This window comes from Schistocerca serialis, chromosome 1 (assembly GCF_023864345.2).
Source record: "Schistocerca serialis cubense isolate TAMUIC-IGC-003099 chromosome 1, iqSchSeri2.2, whole genome shotgun sequence".
NCBI classification, from domain to species: domain Eukaryota; kingdom Metazoa; phylum Arthropoda; class Insecta; order Orthoptera; family Acrididae; genus Schistocerca; species Schistocerca serialis.
The window spans coordinates 257,985,187-258,009,457 of record NC_064638.1 but is presented as its reverse complement, the minus strand read 5'-3'; the positions used below and the strand labels follow the sequence as shown (position 1 = coordinate 258,009,457).

At 44.3% G+C, this 24,271-nt stretch overlaps 1 protein-coding gene across 1 annotated transcript in view; it reads left to right on the top strand.

Annotated features, from left to right (window-relative positions):
• LOC126464508 (atherin-like) overlaps positions 1-24,271 on the top strand; it is a 64,937-nt gene that overhangs the window by 24,015 nt on the left and 16,651 nt on the right. The window contains exon 3 of the mRNA XM_050096242.1: positions 18,759-18,959. Within this exon, the coding sequence (XP_049952199.1) occupies positions 18,759-18,959 (201 nt within the window). The remainder of the gene's footprint in view (positions 1-18,758; positions 18,960-24,271) is intronic.

Below are 24,271 nucleotides of genomic sequence, written 5' to 3'. Positions count from 1 at the left end.
TTCGCTATAGTGCCGACTGGCAAGCCCCCCAAAGCTAATCAGATTGTTTGTAAGCAAGCACGTGATGCCGCAACAACACAGGAAGTGACTGAGACAGAAGAGAAGGCTGTGGGCAGAGAGGACAATTTTTTTATTTTTTTATTGACAAACGCTTATATAGGCAGTAAAGGAAACGAAAGAAAAGTTCGGAGTAGGTATTAAAATCCATGGAGAAGAAATAAAAACTTTGAGGTTCGCCGATGACATTGTAATTCTGTCAGAGACAGCAAAGGACTTGGAAGAGCAGTTGAACGGAATGGACAGTGTCTTGAAAGGAGGGTATAAGATGAACATCAACAAAAGCAAAACGAGGATAATGGAATGTAGTCGAATTAAGTCGGGTGATGCTGAGGGAATTAGATTTGGAAATGAGACACTTAAAGCAGTAAGGAGTTTTGCTATTTGGGGAGCAAAATAACTGATGATGGTCGAAGTAGAGAGGATATAAAGTGTAGACTGGCAATGACAAGGAAAGCGTTTCTGATGAAGAGAAATTTGTTAACATCGAGTATAGATTTAAATGTCAGGAAGTGGTTTCTGAAAGTATTTGTATGGAGTGTAGCCATGTATGGAAGTGAAACGTGGACGATATATAGTTTAGACAAGAAGAGAATAGAAGCTTTCGAAATGCTGAAGATTAGATGGGTAGATCACATAACTAATGAGGAGGTATTGAATAGAAATGGGGAGAAGAGGAGTTTGTGGCACAGCTTGACTAGAAGAAGGAATCGGTTGGTAGGACATGTTCTGAGGCATGAAGGAATCGGTTGGTAGGACATGTTCTGAGGCATGAAGGAATCACCAATTTAGTACTGGAGGGCAGCGTGGAGGCTAAAAATCGTAGAGGGAGACCAAGAGATGAATACACTCAGCAGATTCAGAAGGATGTAGGCTGCAGTAGGTACTGGAAGATGAAGAAGCTTGCACAGGATAGAGTAGCATGGAGAGCTGCATCAAACCAGTCTCAGGACTGAAGACCACAACAACAACAAACACTTATATCCACACATCAAATCGAGATTAATTGGAGTTTAACAAATTAACTCTCTCGTTTTTAGCGTTCCGTACCTCAATCGGTAAAGACGGAAACCTTATACGATCACCTTGTTGCCTGTCTGCCTGTCTATCTGTTAAAAACCCTTTGTCTCAAGGAGACATATTAAGTTGAAATTTAAGTCAGTTACTAAGATCTACGGTCTGTCGGCGGTATACATAATTTAAGCTTCTAAGTCAGTGCAATCAAGAGATACGACCATTTACGTTAATCGCAAACTGACTATCAAAAGTAAAGGTTACATCCCGTTGACCAAGAATCATGAAATTCTGCAAGGCGCAAGATCTCTCAGTACAAGCAAAGGAAGAACTCCGAGAATTGTTAATTTTTAGTTACATCACAAGAAAAAATTTTGTCATTTGTCATCAAACTGTCAATATCTCGTTTTATCTGCTAAGACCCTTTTTCTAAGGAACAGTTAAATGTATCAAGTTTAAACTTGGCGGTGTAATAAATGTAAGCTTCTAAGTCAATGCAACTAAAATATACGGCCCTTTATGCCACATATTTTGATACTCGCAAACTCACGCATCAAAATGTGTAGCGGTCTAGAATCACGAAATTTCACAATAAGCAAAGTGTCACAGTACAAAAAAGGGAAAAAATCAGAAAATTGTTAATTTGCGATTACGTCACGTGAAAGGAATTTTTCTTCTGTCATTCGTATTCCGACTTCGAACTTGAAATCAAAACAATCTCGAAAGTCTTGGAATCCCTGGGACGGATATGTCGCGAGTACCAATGTCGGTAACAGGCAAAAGTCGTCTGGGCTCTCGATTTTCGGAATGGATGAAATGCCCGTATACATTTATTAAGTGTGTACGGGAACTTCATTGCACAGGTCCTACCCGGACCTGGCCAATTTTGTGTCCACTAATAGGAGGTAAAAATGTTCGGTATGATAAACTACGGACATTCTGGCCCTGCTAGTCACCTGTGTAAGAGATGGTTGTACTAAAACTGTTAGATTGCTGCTACGCGGTACTCATTTCAGATGAAGCGGATGGGGTGGGTGGCAGACTTTGTTTTAGGCGTTCATAAGTACAAATTGCTTCTTCTCTTCTTTATATAACGTGACGTTATAGGTACTACTCGACAACATGAGCTATAGACGCAGCCGTAGCGATAAATGACTTGTTCGCTTGACTGGGTGCAGATACGTTCAGTTCAGAGTAATACGCATTGTGACCTCGCAGTGCACGCATGAAAACTGATGGCCAAAATCGTCTTGATGTTCATTAGTTTCTCCATGCTTAGGGAGTGCCGTTGCTCTACAACTATATATTCAGTTAATAACCGTTCCACTTCGTTGTATCCCTTATCGCGTTTTAAAATTCCTTCCAGTTTTGATGATGTAGCTAGCTAGCCTTACGGTGGTATATACAAAATTTACTGCTCTGACTGAAAGGCCAGCTGGATGGAATATACGGTAAAGAATTTACAGAACTGAAAACGAAAAACATAAGAATTAAATCTAGTTTCACAGCTGACCTCATACAAGCTAGTAACACGGTGCACAGTATCGAAAACAGCATTGTAATTCCTCGTACAAGAAGGTATACTGTATGGACACACATGAAAAAATAGAAATTTACACCCATCTGAAGAAAATCCAGGGAGAAGACACCCAGCGAGAAGTACAAACTAAGAAATATAAGTTTATGTGCATATACCGCCCTGTTATTGATAGCTTTCTTCAGAGGTACGTAGCAATTTTGTATGTGCATACAGATGTTAGTAAACATGTTCCTGTAAGCAGCCCTCGTTCCGTCCAAGACATAATAACGCTCTCTACAGTTTCTTGTCTTCTACTGTAACTTTTAGCCGGCCGCTGTGGCCTAGCAGTTCTAGGCGCTTCAGTCCGGAACCGCGCTGCTGCTACGGTCGCAGGTTCGAATCCTGCCTCGGGCATGGACGTGTGTGTGATGTCCTTAGGTTAGTTAGGTTTAAGTAGTTCTAAGTCTAGGGGACTGATGACCTGAGATGTTAAATCCCATAGTGCTTAGAGCCATTTGAACCATGTTTTGTAACTTTTGATGTTAACGCTAAAGGCCGTAGATTTACATTTGACCTGAACACATCGACCGCTGCAACTGTTTCATAATTTTATGAAATATGAAAAAGTGTTCTTGTCTTTTCAATGGTAAAGCAAGCAACTTACAATTTAGACTATGTCAAAATATTAAATAACGCATGCCAGTACTTTCAAGGTATCGAAATGTACAGTTCTTATGGTCATGACACGCCCATTTTTTCTGTGACATCATTAGGCATATCACTTTCAAAGCTACCTAGCTTTTACTGTCTTAATCATTTGACGTTTTTTATGACAGCAGCATGTCAGATACAAATATTTTTTCTGTACCTGTAAACACAGCTTTCCGTGTCCCATTACGTAAAATATTTGTATATCCATTATCTCACGCATTTACAATGGTAGTGTCGGTTCCAGTTCAGAATGGCCGGGATGTGAAGGCCGACATCATTCGTGGACTTTCATAAAGATCATATCATCAATTGGAGCGGCTATTAATTAGTTAATTAATGAACATTAAGTGCATACATCACTACATTATTCGTAAATACGAGGAACCGCATACAAAGTCATATTATTTGTTGCCATATTTTTCAGTCCACTTTACAAGGCGACCGAAGAGTGTCCTTCATTTTCTATGATAACATAGAGCTGAGATAATTTTAATGATGGTGTCTTTGAGCGTACGCATAGTATTTTGATATGTAATTCGATGTTTACGACACCGTTTCTAATAAACTAAGCAGATAATTGTGCAGTCATCGTTGTTAATAATGCTTACGCCATCGCTAAAATACACAGACGCAGAATGTTTTGTGTACTGACCGGCGACCACGCCCCTGTCTTCCACTGGACTCGGCGCAAACAGGTTAACTTGCTCAGCCAAGTCTAAGTAAAGACAGTGTCAAGGTGGAGCACCGTTACTGAGCAATGATATACGGCATTCTTTATGTGGTTACGGATGTCCTTTTGGTTGGGAAAATAGTTACGCATAGTTTATGCGAACTGCAAATCACTGCTGCACGTTATGGGAACGTTTATCCTGTCTCATTACTTACAAAAAATGAGGTTCATGTTTATTTTATCGGGTGTTCAATTTTTTTTCCTGGTGGGATTTGAAGACTGAGATATAAAGCCATTATTTCTTCGAGGACCACCTTTATTAATGTGCAATAATGCGGCCGTGAGTGGTTTGAATTGTAACATAAGTGTGACTATCTGTTTGCGTAACAGACATTCGTAACTTATAAAAATGTAAACCTAGAGCGTTTTCACCTCCGATACCACCTAAACTTTGGGCTATGAAGGCAGAAAAGCTTTTTTATTCTATAGCGTGTAGAATAATAAACACTACCAGTCACAGTTCTGTTTTTCAGCTTCACCCGTTGTTGAAAAAATTCACATTTTTCCTCTATTTTTCGACAGACGTCTGTTTGACATTTAACACAGTTCTCTGCCTCTTTCTCGAAACGCTGAAGTCTAAACAATAACAAGTGCTATGTCAGAGCACTTGTCTTTGACAGTAGTATTTTCAGTGTATCGGCAGAGTGTCCTGAACATCAATTGTTAGTTAAATACTTTGCTCCTAATCGTATTATCACGTGTGGGAAATCGGTATTCGGTATGTTGAGTCGAATGAAATGTTCAGGTTTTCACAATATATAACTCTTCTAATTGAAATCCTTTGTTTCAGGCGTCGTCGACAGTATTCAGATCGAAAGGGAAAGCAATAATTCTTTCACAAGCTCTATGAGAAAACGGCATTGTCCATAGTAATATTTTCGTTTAGGGCTTTCTGAAAGTGCTGGCCATTTTATAAGCCTACTTGCGTAGGTTTTAGACTCTTCATTGTCGTTACACATACGCTTTTGTTTCACTGAACTGCACCGTTTTACATCCAAATTCTGACTAATAGGGTAATATGCAGAATTCTACTACTTAGACGAAGTGATATTTCAAAGTATTGAAGATCTTCATCCAGCTAACGATTTAAGTGTTGCGTATTTTTCTTGAATAACGTCACATCAATGCCAGAATGTTCTCTGCAGCAGGCTAGTTCATTTCAGCGCAGATCATAGCTCGCGACGAGCGGGCAGCAAGCCCCCGTCGGGCCCTCCAAGTTTTAAAATTTTCCGTGGTTTTCTTTAATAAACTGAAGGGAATGTCGAAATTTTTCCTTTGAAAAGAAAACAGTCGATTTACTTTCTCATCCTTCGAATCTCTGAGAATTCGTCCAATTTTAATGACCTCGTCGTCAACCGTAATATTCTATCCCTTCTCTCCCTTAATCATCTGCAGGTGGTCTAGTTTCCTGCTGCTAATGATTATAACTTTGCCTAGATGCTCAAATCTAAAATTCTTCTCTTACTTGTTATCAGCGCTCGATAAATATTTGATATGCACTGGACATGAAAGGATCGAAAGGGAGGGCAGCGTCACTGTCTAATGTGGGCGCGTTCACACTAGACGGAATGTCAGCACTTCGCCTAGTCCAGTACCGAACGGTGAAATAAAACTTACGATATACCATCCACGATGCTAAGGTGGGAATATAGAATCAAAATTAAAGAACAAGTTTGTTAATGACCAAGACAAAATTCAAAACAAAAGTTCTTGGCAAAGGTTGCAAGGACATTTTCAACACTGCTGAGAAGTGAAAGAATAGAAAAAGAGTCGTCGAAACATATCGAAACATCCACATTTATTTGCTCGACAGAATATGTACGTACAAATATATCAAATAATATTTAGAACGCAATACATAGCGTCTGTGTATTCTACATTTACAGGTTAGCGTAAAAATACTGCATTTTTCTTCTTCAATGGGGCTGACTTTCTTCGCAGTTAAAAACGTTTTTTAATGAAAATTGTTTGATCAGCTTGTGTTCTTATTTACGCACAGTTATAGAGAAATCTAAATAATTTCTCGCTTTCAGATATTTGGCCTTTTTGTGCAAGAACAAAAATGGCTCTGAGCACTATGGGACTTACCATCGGAGGTCATAAGTCCCTTAGAACTTCGAACTACTTAACCTAACTAACCTAAGGACATCACATACATCCATACTCGAGGCAGGATTCGAACCTGCGACCGTAGCAGTCGCGTAGTTCCGAACTGAAGCGCCTAGAACCGCTTGGCCACCGCGGTCGGCTGGAAGAACACCCACAGGAAAAGTAGCCAAGTCCTAATGGTAGCGGGTATATGAAAACTAGATCCAGTGAAATTAGCACCTGTCCAGAAATCTGTGAAATTTAGTCATAAGACTCTTGGACCTACCTGCACACCGAGAACACTCGCCCACCGGACACGCTCCCTTTGAGTCACGGTCTTCCTTCACTTACCAAGTTCTCGTTCACTCCAGTGGATGACTGCTTGAGCTCTGTCACCCATGGTATGACAATAACTTTTGTAGGGTTCAATTCGTGCGCTGTAGTTTGGTGCTGTCCAAAACAGAAATCAGCGTATTGCCTAGGAAAGCTTAAGGGTTCCTTCTTCTCAATAAGCCTATAAAATATGCATTTTTTGCGACTTATTGTAGAAAAATTAATAAAGCAATCAATGTAAATCTTTTTACACCTTAGTTATTGATTCTTGAACAACATTTTCAGATTTTGAAAAAATCAGTCGTCATTGAGCTTCCCATCCGAGCACTTAAAAAAAAAATCTATGGGATGTTGGGCACGAAGTAATAGAACAGATTTTTTGAAATTTGAAAAAATAATAAAGTGGTGAACGTCAGAAACAGAGATACCCGCAGACCATTCCGTCAGTGTTAAATATACTAATAAAGATATCTTCCTGAAATTTAGCTGAATTGCTCCTCGGGCTTGTCCGCAAGGAATAACAGGCTACTTTTCATTTTACTTTATTCATTTATTGTTGCAAAAAACGTGACGAAGAAGACGCGACAAAGCTATATCTCTCTTTCTAAAAAAATCAGGAAATATTGTTCAGTATCAATAAATAATGTACAGAAACATTGCTTCATTGGCTTAAAAAAAAGTAAAAATCACTTACTATAAAGGCTGAGTGAACAAAATTGACCCTTGAGACCAATTTTTTTTTCTCATTTTCTTCGTGGTTGTTCGTTCTATTTGTTCGGAGCGAACGTCCCATGACGCTTGTTCAAGTTCATCGTTGATCCATTAACTCAGTTTTTTTTTTTTATTACAGAAGGCAGCTAACCCTCTGACCGAACACGCTGAGCTACCGTGCGGGCGCTTAGTTCAAACGAGCACTAGTGTGCAACTCCGGACGATGCTTGCTTCGAAATAATGACTCTGAATCAAGCGAAGAACAGGGCGCGAGAAAATGTAACTTCCGATTGTAAAATTTTTGCTGTTGCAGCTCTTGTTAGAGTACCTGCTGGCATGCTCATCAGTAGTTGATGTAAGGTAAAAGATGACGTAAATCCCTCCAGCTCTTCAAAAATGGTTCAAATGGCCCTGAGCACTATGGGACTTAACTACTGAGGTCATCAGTCCCCTAGAACTTAGAACTACTTAAACCTAACTAACCTAAGGACATCACACACATCCATGCCCGAGGCAGGATTCGAACCTGCGACCGTAGCGGTCACGCGGTTCCAAACTGACGCGCTTAGAACCGCACGGCCACACCGGCCGGCTCTCCAGCTCTTCTACCTGCTGAGCGGGCAAGTTACAGAGTTCAGACAGGGGGATTTATTTAACCTTCCCTCGACGTTTTCTGGGCGCAATTTTCACTGAAAGTGGTTTGCTGAACACCCATGATATCGTCGCAATGTGTTATTAAAATAAAGTAAACGATGATATAAAAATTAAGAAGTCATAAAGCACAAAATCCACTATAGTAATGTGAGTGAGCTCGATGGTAATAAGTTAACTTGCAATGTTACCAGTTGACGCCACTGTCCTCTCAGCAACGTCTACGTCAAAACTTTCCTCTCGAGAATTTTGACGTTGACGTCCCGGTCCTTTGACGCTCTGTCTGAATGCCGCCATTCTAAATCCACTGATGAATGTTTTAACTTTCCGTTCCGCGACTTTCAGTGGAAGTCTACCTTAATAGCGATATCAGTTGTCTGCTACCGTTCTAGGCAAACCCCGAGACAGATCACCGGCGCACTGTGCAACCACTGGCCGCTCAAGCGCGCTTCGACCGCTTTCTACCGGCACGTAACTCGTTAAAACACCAGTAATGTCGTTAGGGGCTGATTTATGCGGCGTTCATAACGGGAACCGCAGGCTGGCGGCTGCGCTCACAGTCTGCTATTGTGCGCTCCGGCCGACGTTTCAATCAGCCGACGGTCTGTCCCGAAATGGAAGTGGTCGCTAGACACCGCCTGCGGGGCCCGCCGCTTGGCGGCGCAGCTCGCGAGTCTGCAGAAGGCCTTCCGATCTATTTTGCACCAGCCGCTGCCGCATCTGACCCCACATCGTGACTGGGCGCCGATCTGCCCGCTCACCGGGGCCACGGAGGCTACGAGGTCGTCTCTGATACCGAACGCGTGAATGCAAATGCAGTCGTGTTCTGCCCAAACCGTTCCGACAGCGTTACATTGTTCTTACAGGAAATTCAGCCCGCTGGTTTTCCTAACCGACACTTTCGCAGATGCTGCTGACCTACTTCCGTTGTGACTTGGAAGCGTAACTAAAGCTTTACTCCCTATTTGCATATTTCTTCATAAAGTATACTGTAACTTGGGAGGCTGAATCTCTTCTGTCAGTGTTTGTTTACAAATACTGTACTATTAGCCTGATCGGTAATATACTTGCTGGGAGAGCCTTTAAAGTATTTACTGACGAAAGAAAGAGCTCCACCAAGGTTCTCAACAGCGGACTACCACAGGGCACAGTCTTTGCCCCATTCTTCTTCAATCTTAAAATTTCCGAGATTCCAAACACACAATCTAGCAAGTTTGGCTACGCCGACGACTTGGCCCTAGCTGCACAACGCGGATCATCTGAGGCCGCTGCAGACATCGTGTGCTCCTGTCACTGAGAGACTACTTTTGCAAATGGTGACTGTAAATGGTTCAAATGGCTCTGAGCTCTATGGGACTTAACATCTGAGGTCATCAGACCCCTAGAACTTAGAACTACTTAAACCTAACTAACCTAAGAACATCACACACATCCATGCCCGAGGCAGGATTCGAACCTGCGACCGTTGCGGTCGCGCGGTTCCAGACTGACGCGCCTAGAACCGCTCGGCCACACCGGCCGCCTGGTGACTCCAGCAAACTCTAACAAGACCGAGATATCATGCTTCCACCTTTTCAACCACTCAGCAGAAAGAGACCTTAGATTTTATCTTTGAAGGGAAACGCCTTAAACTTAACAACTACCCCAAATACGAGGGTTGGAACTTAAACAGTGGCAACTATTTATTCACAACCGATACAAAAGAGATACATGTTCGCACCGATTACTGACCTTCAAAGTAGTCAGCAGCATTGTGTAGAACCGGTTGCCGGCGATGTGGAAGGCGTCGTATATCGTTAGCAGAGCCTCTTCTGTTGATGGTGCGGATGGAGGAGTCTAAACTTATGGTGATTCTCGTGCACGACTGTGGTGGTGTTATCCTAACGCATTATGTTCCTCCACGGCAGACAGTCAGTGCACAGTATTACTGTTCGTTTTTGGAGCATCACCTGCGACCAGCTTTGCGAAAGAAGCGGCGACACTTTCTGCGCAACCCACCCATCATTTTGCACAATGCGCGGGCGCAAACAGCGCAAGCTGTCGCTGCTCTGTTCGGTCGATGGGACTGACAAGTATTGTACCATCCACCATTCTCCCCGGACTTAAGTCCTTGTGACTTTAATTTGATTCCGAAGTTGAAGGAATCACTTCGTGGCATTCGCTTCGGAACTGTTCCAGAGATTCGACAGGCAGCAGACCTCTCTATTCGCACCATCAACAGAACAGGCTCTGCTAACTGTGTACTACGCCTCCCACATCGCTGGCAACGGGTTCTACACAACGCTGGTGACTACTTTGAAGGACGGTAACAGGTGCGAACATGTAACTCTTCTGTATCGGTTGTGAATAAGTAGTGGCCACTGTTTAAGTTCCAACCCTTGTATCTAGAAGTTACACTGGGTAGGATGCTCTCTTACAAGGAGTACCTGAAAAAGACTGCAGGCAAAATAAGGACAAGAAACATCATTCACGAAATATGCGGCCCTACCTGGAACTCCACAGCAAATACACTCCCCGCACATCAACACTTGGGATTGTCTACTCAGTGGCAGAATACTGCCCTCCCGTATGGATTAACAGACCGTAGACAAACAAAATTGTTGTGGCATTACACGATATAATGCGCATCATCAGCGGCACAATAAAACCTACCCCTATCGTATGGCTGCCAACCCTGAGCCACATAGCCCCATCAGAGATACGGCGGAAAAATGCCCTCCTCACAGGATACAAGGTAATTAATTACCCTCAGCTGCCCATACGTAATGATACAGTTGACCTGGAGAGAAGACTTAAATCTGGAAGACCATCACCACTACTCACTACTAAAGAGATGACGACCTCTAACTTCGACATCGACAGTCTCTGGTAACAACACTGGCGAGAACACTTCCCACCAAAATGCCAAAGCTTCATCACAAATGAGAAAACGCCCGACTTCAGTCATTCACGCGAAGTGTGGACAACTTTAAATCGCATACGCACCGGCCACGGAAGAATAGACGTGCGATCTCAGGCGCCTTGCCACGGTCCGTGCGACTCCCCCGTCGGAGGTTCGAGTCCTCCCTCGGGCTTGGGTGTGTGTGTTGTTCTTAGCGTAAATTAGTTTCAATTAGTTTAAGTAGTGTGTAAGCTTAGGGACCGATTACCTTAGCAGTTTGGTCCCATGAGACCTTACCAAAAATTTCCAATACCAACTACAATAGCGACTGCGGTGCTGAAAAACAAAGAATCCAGCACTTAGTGGAAGGACATCCAGTTCGAGCTTAGAAGAAAACCTTCATCCACTTACTGGCTGCAAAAGAGGAGGCTATCGATTATATCAATGTCTGGATGTCAATTTGTAATTAAATTATACATAAAGAGTATAAAATGGTTCAAATGGCTCTGAGCACCATGGGACTTAACTGCTTTGGTCATCAGTCCCCTAGAACTTAGAACTACTTAAACCTAACTAACCTACGGACATCACACACTTCCATGCCCGAGGCAGGATTCGAACCTGCGACCGTAGCGGTCGCGCGGTTCCAGACTGTAGCGCCTAGAACCGCTCGGCCACACCGACCGGCTAAAGAGTATAAGAATAGCGATGTATGCCTTACGATAAATAATAATACAGATAGATTTGCTTTTGCAGGGGGTCCACCTTGAGCAAAACGCAACTTTGTTTTCTTCTATTTCCCAGACATATTTCGCTGAATTTTTCAGCGTCATCAGTGGGCTTTTACTTTCTTTCTTGTTACCACACGCTATGATTATCCTTGTTTCTATGTTTTTTAATTGCACTTGTTTTCTTTCACAGTTTGTCGTTTTTTCCTTGACGTAAATGGTCATAATGTTCTGGCTGATCAGTGTACGCCTCGTTTCCGTGTAGGCTACACTTAAGAAAAACGTGATTTGTATCTCTTATTGTTCTCCATCACATTCACTGTCAGGAGTTTTCCTTACAAGCATTCGGTGCAGATGGCCTGCCAGTTATCTGTTTCTAAATCTCATATCGATTATGGAACTTACAAGTTTTGTATTCATTTTAACAACGTGGAACCAGAGCTTAGAGGGAATGGCTGGCTGTATTTGTCTGCATTACTTGCCTTCAATGTGTTTAGACAACTGATATCCGGTTTCCCATTGGCGTCTCGCTATTCTGTGTAATGCAGTCTTCTGGTCTGATGCCGTTAGTTTGATGCTTTTTATACAGGTTTCTTTCAGCGGCAATTTTTTCTTAGAAAGGAACTGGACACAGTATTTCTGAGTTATAGTGTGTTACAGATGCAATATTCTGGCAGCTTGCAAACACGTTAGTGAAAGAGATAGTCCACGCCCTGTCAACCGGGTTATATCGCTAAATGGACTCGGAGCTAGTAATTGGCCACATGACGGCCGTGCCTTGGCGCTATAGCGCGCGTTAATAATTTTGTGATAGACGAGCTAGTGTTGACGCGCACTAAGGCCAGCCGTCACGTCACCGGGTGAGAGGTACTAGCCTCGGTATTTGCATAAATCACGCCGACAAGCGGCCGCGTTGTGAGCTCACGCCCGCCGGTGCGGCTATTGCTGCATATGCTTCCCCGCGTGGCCTCGCCAACCGAAAGTAACGTTAGAACTATACGTGGGAAGGCACATTTGCAAATGTGCGCGTTACTTGGCTAGCGCTGCTCCGGCGTCACGGTTTCGCCGCGACCGCATCGGAGAGCGAGCAACATGGGCGTGACACGTGTTGTCGTCATCGCGTCAGCCGAGTGGGAAGGGCGAAGCACGGCGCAGGGAAGGCGTCGTGCGTTGCGAGAGAGACTGTCCCGCTACTTAATTAAAGATCACGGCGGAAATTTGTGTTTTTAAAGCTATCTGAGCGCCGCGTGTCTACAAGGTACTTGCAAATTGAGCTCAAGTGTACTTGGTGCGCTAATGAGGAACGCTTTCCGTTCACCGCCAATTAGAGGGCGTAATCTGTGACAGTAAACAAAAGTCCTCCATTAGAATGCTAGCGCTTTGTTGCCGTTCTACTTCCATCTTAACTATGCGTGAGGGTCTCTTACACATTGTAGTCAAACGAGATCAGGATATCGGGGAAATATGGAATGCTGCTTCATTCATTAGAGTGCTACATGTACACTCGCCAAAGTTACTTCTAGCGAAATTCAGATTGTATCATGCTGTGCGATGATATTCAATTATTTGTTCTAGATACAAGTTTAAAATGACGGCAACTACAGCCCAAATTCTGCACGTTGAATAAAAAGTCTTCTACTCAGGCTGTTAAAGTCCTTCATAGGAAGGTCGCGACCGGTTTCGCATTCTTGAAATGCTTTGTGAGGTGATCTGTACTGTACGTTGGAATAGCAATATTTTTACTCTTCGAAGTAACCAATTTTAAAAAATAGGTGGTCATAATCACGTAAGGCCACTAAGAGCAGTATTCTTACGTTATCTGTAAATCATTGTAATAGACAGAGAGAACGGTTATAACCACGTCCCGTCTACGTCTACATCTACATCCGCAATCCACCATACGGTGCGTGGCGGGGGGTACCTCGTACCACAACTAGCATCTTCTCTCCCTCTTCCACTCCCAAACAGAACGAGGGAAAAATGACTGCATATATGCCTCTGTACGAGCCCTAATCTCTGTTGTCTTATCTTTGTGGTCTTTCCGCGAAATGTAAGTTGGCGGCAGTAAAATTGTACTGCAGTCAGCCTCAAATGCTGGTTCTCTAAATTTCCTCAGTAGCGATTCACGAAAAGAACGTCTCCTTTCCTCCAGACTCCCACCCGAGTTCCTGAAGCATCTCCGTAACACTTGCGGGATCAAACCAACCAGTAACAAATCTAGCAGCCCGCCTCTGAATTGCTTCTATGTCCTCCCTCAATCCGACCTGATAGGGATGCCAAACGCTCGAGCAATACTCAAGAATAGGTCGTATTAGTGTTTTATAAGCGGTCTCCTTTACAGATGAACCACATCTTCCCAAAATTCTACCAATGAACCCAAGACGACTATCCGCCTTCCCCACAACTGCCATTACATGCTTGTCCCACTTCATATCGCTCTGCAATGTTACGTCCAAATATTTAATCAACGTGACTGTGTCAAGCGCTACACTACTAATGGAGCATTCAAACATTACGGGATTCTTTTTCATATTCATCTGAATTAATTTACATTTATCTATATTTAGAGTTAGCTGCCATTCTTTACACCAGTCACAAATCCTGTCCAAGTCATCTTGTATCCTCCTACAGCCACTCAACGACGACACCTTCCCGGACACCACAGCATCATCAGCAAACAGCCGCACATTGCTATCCACCCTATCCAAAAGATCATTTATGTAGATAGAAAACAACAGCGGACGTACCACACTTCCCTGGGGCACTCCAGATGATACCCTCACCTCCGATAAACACTCACCATCGAGGACAACATACTGGTTTCTATTACTTAAGAAGTCTTCGAGCCACTCACATATTTGGGAACCAATCCCACATGCTCGTATCTTAGTTAGGAGTCTGCAGTGGGGCACGTTCATTGTCAAAGCGATAATAGATTGCTTTTCAGAACCAATCATTTTAATTTTGACCTCCGCTTTACAGAAAGTTCCTTAATTTTATTGCTTTGACTGTGAATGATGGGACTCGGCTGTAACTGTTTTCCTGTATTCTACAATGGTTTAAAAGATAGCGTAAGTATGCTATTTGTGGTATCGTCCAGACAGTTCGTGACCTCAGCTGAGACAATCAGTATCGTAAAGTAGGACTAAAGAATTATTCAAGTCTCTGGTAGACATGTACTTTTGTTTGTGTTGGACTCAGTAGTTAAAAGAGACCAGTTTGTTAATTAGCGCACCAAGCGATGTTTCAATAGTCCATGACAGTCGTGAATTACAAGGCACTCCTGTAACAAAGGATTGTATCAAGTCAAGTCATTCTTTTTATTCTTTCATCTAATAAATTGAACTAATATTTGTCATGTTTTAGTTGCAAAGAGCCATCTCCCTGAACCCACAGTTAGGGCCGGACGATTATAGTTTCGTCTGGACACATTCTGTTCTTAGCGGCCTTATGTCATTGTGATCTCTTGTTTTTAAAAAGTGGTTATTCTGAGGAGTAAATATGTGTGGCTGTTTTGAGAAGTAAATATGTCATTCCTTGAATGTACAGATCACTCGATGGTGCATTCTAGGAATGCAAAGTCGGTTGTGCCCTTCCAATAAAGGAAGACTTTTTACTCAACGTACAGTATTTGCTCAACATTTTAACGTTACTGTAGTATTCTACAAAAGATCCTATTTTTTGTGGACAACTCAATTTCAACATTCACTATACATTAAGATGTTTAACCAAAGAAATTAGGGTCCAGAAGTTCTCGCTTGTGAGACACTACACGTACATAAAATGTAGGAGACATGAAACTAATTACTCTCTGTCCACATCATTTAGTTATAACCGATACAAATTTATTTGTTGTGAATCATCATGAATCCGCCACTCTAAAGAGTCGGCTGTCAAAGATAATGGCACAGTAGCCCTGTCCGTTACACATGGCATGCGACGAGTGTACGTTTGTGCGCCCGAGAGAGATCTTTGCGCCTGTGATGGTCTGTATCCACATGCACCACATAGCTACGGCTGAGATGACGGCTAGACGGCTTTCAGCCAAAATATCAACGGGGAAGACATATTGGGTGAAGGTGCATTCCCTTAATTTTTGTAGAACAATTCCATCACTTATTGCATTTCCTTAGTAAGACAATGAAGAGGCCTATAAATCCAACGTGAAACATTTTGGGTAAAAAAAAATAATTTCTGTTACAAAAGGGAGTAACAATTATTCTTACCTATGTTATTTAAGAAAAAAAATTCTTAAAAATCTGTGTCTTTAAATCAAAATCATACCTCATCGGAAACGAAAATTTTAGTTTTACTGTTGGGTTGTTGTGTGTGTGTGTGTGTGTGTGTGTGTGTGTGTGTGTGTGTGTGTGTGTGTCGAAGTAGCAATTTCCATAATGGCGTCTCCTAACATCTCTTGGTAGACCATGAGTTGGCTGAATTGGAAATTTGTTTCCGGACAGTCTCATTCTTAGTTTTTGAAAACTCGGCTTCGTAACTTGAAAGTGTTAGAGGAGAACTGGGTCTTGGTAATTAAACTAGAATAGTTTCTTCTGATATTTATTTAGTTTCCAGACTCATATGCAGTCACAGGAAGGAAAAACGATAAAAAAAACTCGGTTTGGCGAAAATTAGCCGACGATTACAACTAAGAAAGCGAAAACTTGGACACTATTTTTCTAATTAAGTTGCGAGGAAAGAAAAAAGGCGAAGACTCATGCAACAGAGAACAAAATGATAAATAGCAGACTTGCTAATATAACGATTTAAAGTACGAAAAACTCATCATCGAAGCTGCTTGCGAACCTCTTCTAGATAAAGCTATCTTTCGGCGCTGGCCGGTGTGACCGAGCGGTTCTAGGCGCTTCAGTCTGAAACCGCGCGACCGCTACGGTCGCAGGTTCGAATCCTGCCTCGGGCATGAATGTGTGTGATGTCCTTAGGTTAGTTAGGTTTAAAGTAGTTCTAAGTTCTAGGGGACTGATGATCTCAGATCTTCCGTTCCATAGTGCTCAGAGCCATTTGAACCTAAGGCAGCAGTTCCAGTTTGTGCACCAACACTGACAGCAGCACCGAAACACACACACACACACGCACACACACATATATACACACTCTAACAGTGATCACGTTCACAAGCACGTACCACAGACAGCCTTAAACAACATCTAAATAATTAAACTGTATCAGAATAAGCAGTGTAACGCAATGAATCCTGTTAACCTCTTCTAGCTCAAATATAAACAGCAGGCTTATCCATCCCGCGGTCATTATACCGCTGTTGGGTTGTAACATTTGTAACTGTATACTTAGTACATAAGCAACATAACAGGTAAAATTCAAGACACATTATACAGGAACTGAAGGTTAATTAATAACCAACCCCAAGAAATAACATACTTTACACTCACACACCGTTGCGCTTTCCACAATGTACGTAATAGTTATATTGTTTTTGTAAACTGTGTTTAGAAATATTAATCAGTAAATTAAACTGTAGCGAACTGGGACTGCAAGGCTGGAAGTAGTTCCGAGGATTTCAGACCAGGCTGGCTCAAACAGGCTTTCAGACCAGGCAAGGTCAGACAGAGTAACATTTCTCTCTCTCTCTCTCTCTCTCTCTCTCTCTTACTATCCAAGTCTTTCCTATCATCTGTCATCATCATCATCATCATCTTAAATTTTTTGTGTTTTTTCTTTCAATTTCTAATGTATTTTTAATCTATTATTACTTCCGTTATAACTGCAGAAAACAATAATTGCTTTTTGTAATATGGAATATGTTTTGTGATCTATATGAAAAGCTGTAAAATGAACGACCTGTTACAAAACGTAAGGCAACATGTCTCCAAATGAGGAATAAATCAAGTCAGATCAAATCAAATGAAATCTGTTACAAGATTTTTTATCAGTTCGCATATCAATGACCAATAAAGGTACCTACCGCTTTTGAGTGGCGAGAATAGTTTGAAACATCCCCTTAGTAAAAATTATAAATGACAGTGTTGGAAAAATTCTTAAGTTATTAGATTTTCAAACAGCTGAGCAAAACTGAACGTGGTCAGACATTTCTCTCTTTACTTATTCTGATCATCAATAAACTGACGCACAATAATTTTTTTAATTTTTGTTTTTATCTTTTTAGCGCAACGCAATCTGACTTTCAATAATCCCTACAAAAGAATGGCCCTGACTAACAATGGCCTAAACCTTTCATGAATCACTTACCTCACCAAAATCTTCGTTACTCGAACTACTGCAATACAGCGAGCGCCAATACTGCTAGCTAAATAAAAGATTCTAACTACGGAAGGCAGTAACTATTGATGGGCATAGTCAGCAAATGAAAGATTTTGATGGAGAACACAGTGGCGCAGTGGCTAGCACACTGGACTCGCATTCGGGAGGACGACAGTTCAATCCCTCGTCCGGCCATCCTGATGTAGGTTTTCCGTGATTTCCCTAAATCGCTCCAGGCAAATGCCGGGATGCTTCCTTTGAACGGGCACGGCCTACTTCCTTCCCAGTCCTTCCCTAATCCGATGAGACCGATTACCTCGCTATCTGGTCTCCTTCCCCAAAAACAACATCTCTCCCCACATCCAGCACTGCTGGTGGCTCACCTCCAACTGCGCAACGCTACGTGCTGTTCACATCCAGTTGCCCAACACTACAATAGCAAATATTCCAACAAATGCAAATCAGCCACAGACTGCGTACAGCAGAGTCAGTTATCATACAGAGCGCTACGTGGTGTTACCATCATAAAAAACCTAACAGCATACTTACAAGTGTTGATGACACGGAGTCTTCTTGTCTGAAATGACCTCTATCACTTTTGGTATAACATCCGAAGTTTCCCTGCTAAAGGATGGGTCATCAAGTAATTAAACTATTTCGTCATAGTTCCCGAAACGCTTACGAAAGCCGGTGCGGGTGTTAGCGCGAGCTGACGGTAACGAATTGTTCGAAGTAACTAGTCGTAGTGAGTAAAAGACACATATCGGGAGCGCCAGTGTAACAGGCAAAAAGTGAGGCGCGCCGGGCGCGAACCTGACTGCCGGCCGTCCGGGTGTCTGGGTGGCGTTATTACGGGCCGTCAGCGGCGACCGCACCGCACGGCAGCGCGGCACGGCGTGGCGCCCGCAGACGCAGCAATTTTCGCGGCTCTGCTCGGGCTGCGAGGGCGGCAATTAAGCGGGTGGCAGCTGGCAGCGGCGGCGGCGAAATATTAACGCGCGCCGGCGGCGGCGACTGACGGGACACGACGCGCGGCCGTGTCGCCGTCCGTCCGCTGTCCGCGCGCCGCCCGCGACAAACACTTGCCGCAGCCTGAAGCCTGACTGACGGCCCGCCACTCGCGCTACACGCGCCGGCGCCGCCGCCGCCGCCGCCGCCGCCGCAGCTACGGCCGCACACCGGCACGACCGACGCCAACACTTTGCGGCCGCTCGCCGCCGCCACCGCCACCGCTGCAGCGGGCGGTTCTCGCAGCGATTGCGAGCCACGCTCCAGCACCAAAAAATCACCACTGTGCAAGTACTGAGCTGCTTCACGAAACATGAACTGCCGATGTTACACTGATGTAACCCAAAAAATTCTGACAATAAATCTACTCTATAGCGACGTGACAACGGTCATGGGATTGCGATAAACACATATACCTTTGGTGGCAGTACCGTGTACACAAGTTATACACCGAAGCGTAAAGGAAACTCGTATAGGCATGCGTATTCAAATAGAGAGATACACCCGCCAGGGTAGCCGAGAGTGCGAACTATTTGCGCAGTGTCTTCGATAACCCTCCCTCACAGTTGGGGAGTACCGGGCAGAGGATGACCGCCGTCATGGAGCTCCACACGCTGCGAAATGTGTTATCAATTTGGGACATCGAATCTGTTCGCAGATGAGCCACGCACATGGAATGGCGTGCGGGATTTGATTACATTTTTCTTTCTTTATTATCTACCATCATACTATTAATTTTAAATTCTATTTCATAGTTTAGAAGGAACTCTTGTTCTGTTGTTGCTACGGATGTACATTCTAATTTTGTTTGTCGTAACTGAAAGACGCCTTTTTCCATATTGAAAAAAAGTTGGTAGCGACAAAATTTTTGGATAGAGTGTCTGCCGTGTAAGTAGGAGATCCTGGGTTCGAGACCCGGTCGGAGCAAGTATTTTTTTTTTTTTTAAAAAAAAAAAGGAGCGCTAACGCGCTGCTTCCTGGACTCGGGTAGGCGTGCCGGCTCCGGATCGAGTCCGCCCGGCGGATAAACGACGATGGCCGCTGTGCCGGCCACGCAGGATGTGGTTTTTAGGCGGTTTTCCACATCCCGCTGGGTGAATACCGGGCTGGTCCCCACGTTCCGCCTCAGTTACACGCGTCGCGGACATTTGACACACGTCCGCACTATTTCACGATTTCCACTGGACGCAGACAGTGGGGTACACTAATTCCGTCCTGGGGGCACGGCGTGGCGGCAGGAAAGGCATCCAGCCGTCCCTAAAGCTAACATTGCCAAATCCGTAGCAACCACGCCGACCGTGCGATCGCTGCGGGACTATGGCGCAAGCGAAAGAAGAAAAGAAATTCAAATACAGAGATATGTAAACAGGCAGAATAAGAACTGCTGTCGGAAAAATCCTATATAAGACATCAAGTGACTGGCGGTGTTGTTAGATCGGTTACTGCTGCTGCAGTGGCATGCTATCAACATTTAAATCGGTTTGAACGTGGTGTTGTAGTCTGCGCGCGAGCGATGGGACACAGCATCTCCGACGTGGCGATGAAGTAGTGAATTTCCCGTGCGACCATTTCACGAGTGTACCTTGAATATCAGGAATCCCGTAAAACATCCAGCCTCCGACATCGCTGCAGCTGGAAAAAGATCCTGCAAGAACGACCACTGAAGAGAGTCGTTCAACGTGACAGAAATGCAACCATTCCGCAAACAAACAAAAATGTTCAAATGTGTGTGAAGTCTTACGGGGCTTAATTGCTAAGGTCATCAGTCCCTAAGCTTACACACTACTTAACCTAAATTATCCTAAGGACAAACACACACACCCATGCCCGAGGGAGGATTCGAAACTCCGCCGGGACCAGCCGCACAGTCCATGACTGCAGCGCCGCAGACCGCTCGGCTAATCCTGCGCGGCTTACACAAACAGTTGCAGATTTTAATGCTGGGCCATCAACAAGTATCAGCGTGCGAATCATTCAACGAAACATCATCGATATCGGCTTCCGGAGCCGAAGGCCCACTAGTTTATTCTTGATGACTGCGCGACACAAAGCTTTACGCTTCGCCTGGGCCCGACAACACCGACATTGAACTCTTGATGACTGGAAACATGTTGCCTGGTCGGACGAGTCTCGTTTCAAACTGTATCGAGTGGATGGACGTGCACGGGTATGGAGACAAATACATGGACCCTTAGCCGGCCAATGTGGCCGAGCGGTCCGAGGCGCTTCAGTCTGGAACCGCGCCGCTGCTACGGGCGCAGGTTCGAATCCTGCCTCGGGCATGGATGTGTGTGATGTCCTTAGGTTAGTAAGATTAAGTAGTTCCAAGTCTAGAGGACTGATGACCTCAGATGTTAAGTCCCATAGTGCTTAGAGCCATTTGAACCATTTACCTTGCATGTCAGCAGGGGACTGTTGAAGCTGGTGGAGGCTCTGTGATGGTGTGGGGCGTTTGCAGTTGGAATAATATGGGACCCCTGATAACGTCTACATACGACTCTGTCAGGTGACGCGTACGTAAGCATCCTTTCCGATCATCTCCATCCATTCATGTCCATTGTGCATTCCGACGGACTTGGGTAATTCCAGCAGGACAGTGCGACAGACATCCCATACGTTCAGAATGGCTACAGAGTGGCTCCAGGAAAACTCTTCTGAGTTTCAACACTTCTGCTGGCCACCAAACTCCCCAGACGTGAACATTATTGAGCATATCTGTGATGCCTTGCAACTTGCTGTTCAGAAGAGATCTCCACCCGCTCTTACTCTTATGAATTTACTGACAGCGCTGTAGTATTCATGGTGTCAATTCCCTCCAGCACTACTTCAGACATTAGTCGAGTCCATACCACGTCGTGTTGCGGCACTTTTGCGTGCTCGCGGAGCAGGAGCAGGTGTACCAGTTTCTTTGGCTCACTGACATGACAAAACTCATGGGACTGGCATATGCACATATACAGATGGCGGTAGTATCGCATACACAAGGTATAAAAGGGCAGTGCATTGGTGGCAGCACACCGCTCGAAAACATTGTACAGCAGGCGCTGAACTAAGCGCCCGTTATGACAAGAGTAGACACGCCTCCAGGTTACGCACCGATAACGCCCCCTGGGTAGCATGCATATAGGCCGTCGCCGCCGACCGAGCTGTCTCAATCTCAGTAACTCAGTTCGTCGCATCGGACTCAGTTCGCACTGTACTCTAGTCTTCCATAGTCATAGTCGTCGCCTCGCACCTTAGCTAGCTGTGAGGGAACGCTAGTCATTGTATATAGTTGTGATATGGACACGAACAATATTAAAGAATTAGTAAATGTTATTTGATTGCTGTTAATCACAGAATTTCGTATTTGACATCACTGAAGTTAACTAATACGCAGTTGGTTCCTGTAATAAAGTGTATTTTAACCATGTATGCATTTCGTGTTGTAGTGAGAGGAAGCCGGCTACACACTTATCGTCCCAACCTCTCCTCGTCCAGTCAGGAACCACAAAACATTACAAAACAAAATTTAAAGAGTGTCACTAGAATGCCAAATTTCATGCATTACGTCTCACTATGGATAACGCACTGTCCGATAGCCTCCACTTTAACTACCGAGAGCAGCGGAGTTTACGTAGACTTTCCCGTTCTAATAGACGAACAACGCTACGTGAAATGACCGCAGAAATCAAAGTGAGACCTACGGCGAACGTATCTGTTAGGACAGTGTGGCGAGATTGGTGCTTATGGGCTACGGCAACAGACGACCGATGCGAGAGCCTTTGCTAACAGCACAACAACGCCTGCAACGGCCCTTCTGGGCTCGCCGAGACTACTGTAAAACCATGGCCTGGTAATATGAGTCCCGATTTCAGTTGATAAGAGCTGATGGTAAGGTTCGAATATGGCGCAGACTTCACGAAGCCATCAAAAATGTTCAAATGTGTGTGAAATCTTATGGGACTTAACTGCTAAGGTCATCAGTCCCTAAACTTACACACCACTTAACCTAAATTATCCTAAGGACAAACACACACACACCCATGCCCGAGGGAGGACTCGAACCTCCGTCGGGACCAGCCGCACAGTCCATGACTGCAGCGCCCTAGATCGCTCGAGGAAGCCATCATTATGCTTCCATAAAGACGATATTAACACCTGTTACACTAATACTAAGTAAGTTTCTGTAATATACCTCTTATACTTTACATAAATATATAACCAAGGTCTACACATTTATAATATCCTCAATTCTGTACGCTTTCGGAGATGACAAATTAATTTGTCGAAACCGGTAAAGCGAATTGAAAATGTATTTGGATCAAAATGGCTCTGAGCACTATGGGACTTAACATCTATGGTCATCAGTCCCCTAGAACTTAGAATTACTTAAACCTAACTAACCTAAGTACATCACACAGCACGCAGTCATCACGAGACAGAGAAAATCCCTGACCCCGCCGGGAATCGAACCCGGGAACCCGGGCGTGGGAAGCGAGACCGCTACCGCATGACCACGAGCTGCGGACAATGTATTTGGAACTGATGGCTGAATTTTTTTCTGAAATATTCCGATAGTGTTAGAGCACTTTTATGACATGACTTCCAAATTACCGACTAACATTTAGTGGGATTATTTCTTGTTCATTTTTTGGATACCTCGCCGGATCTCAACTTTAAATACTGTGCACGAGAAGGAAATCCGTTTGCATTTTACCTGAGGCAACCAAAAACATCGGTACTGAATTTGTGTGACTTTCAACGAGGTCGGCATGAAAGGAAAGGTTTTTTTTAATTTTATTTTTTAATGTTGCCTTTCCGCGGGCACATTCGTGATTATAAATGGAAGACCAAACATTTACGTCTGTCTGTGGCAGACGAGTTCCCTGTCGCAGCGCCCGCGATTCGCTTTGTAAAAGACACGTGGGATTTGTGCCTCATTTTCCTTCTTTCCCCTCGACCGTTCCGTGTGTAGTGGCCCGCGGAGCCCTGGAGTAAACATTTCTGATTACGGGGGAGTACGGACGCGATTTCCGCATCCTCCGTTCTCAGTCGGAGGGGCAAATGCCCGCGGGCTACCCGATAAGCGAGCCCTCTTTCCGCGGCGTCCTTTTGGACCGCGGCCGAGGAGGCATTTCTCGTTTAGCTGGGAGGCGGCGCGCGTCAAAGGAGGCGAGCGGCCGCGCATGCGCGTGACCGACTCGCCTCCCAGAGTGATGCCGTGTCGCGCGGAATTGGAAGCGGCCGGCCAGCGGACCACCCGCGGGCCATTCCCAGGGTGCCGAGGACCGACGCTTGGGTGCTACGTAGCTTAGCCGTCTGCATGGGACACAGGAAAACTGCGCCCATTTACATTTGCGCCCATACAAAAGTATGTGAAATTCGCGCCTAGTATTCATATAAAATACCTGCTCACAAGGGAACCTCCTCATCGCACCCCCCTCAGATTTAGTTATAAGTTGGCACAGTGGATAGGCGTTGAAAAACTGAACACAGATCAATCGAGAAAACAGGAAGAAGTTGTATGGAACTATGAAAAAAATAAGCAAAATATACAAACTGAGTAGTCCATGCGCAGCATAGGCAACATCAGGGATAGTGTGAGCTCCGGAGCGCCGTGG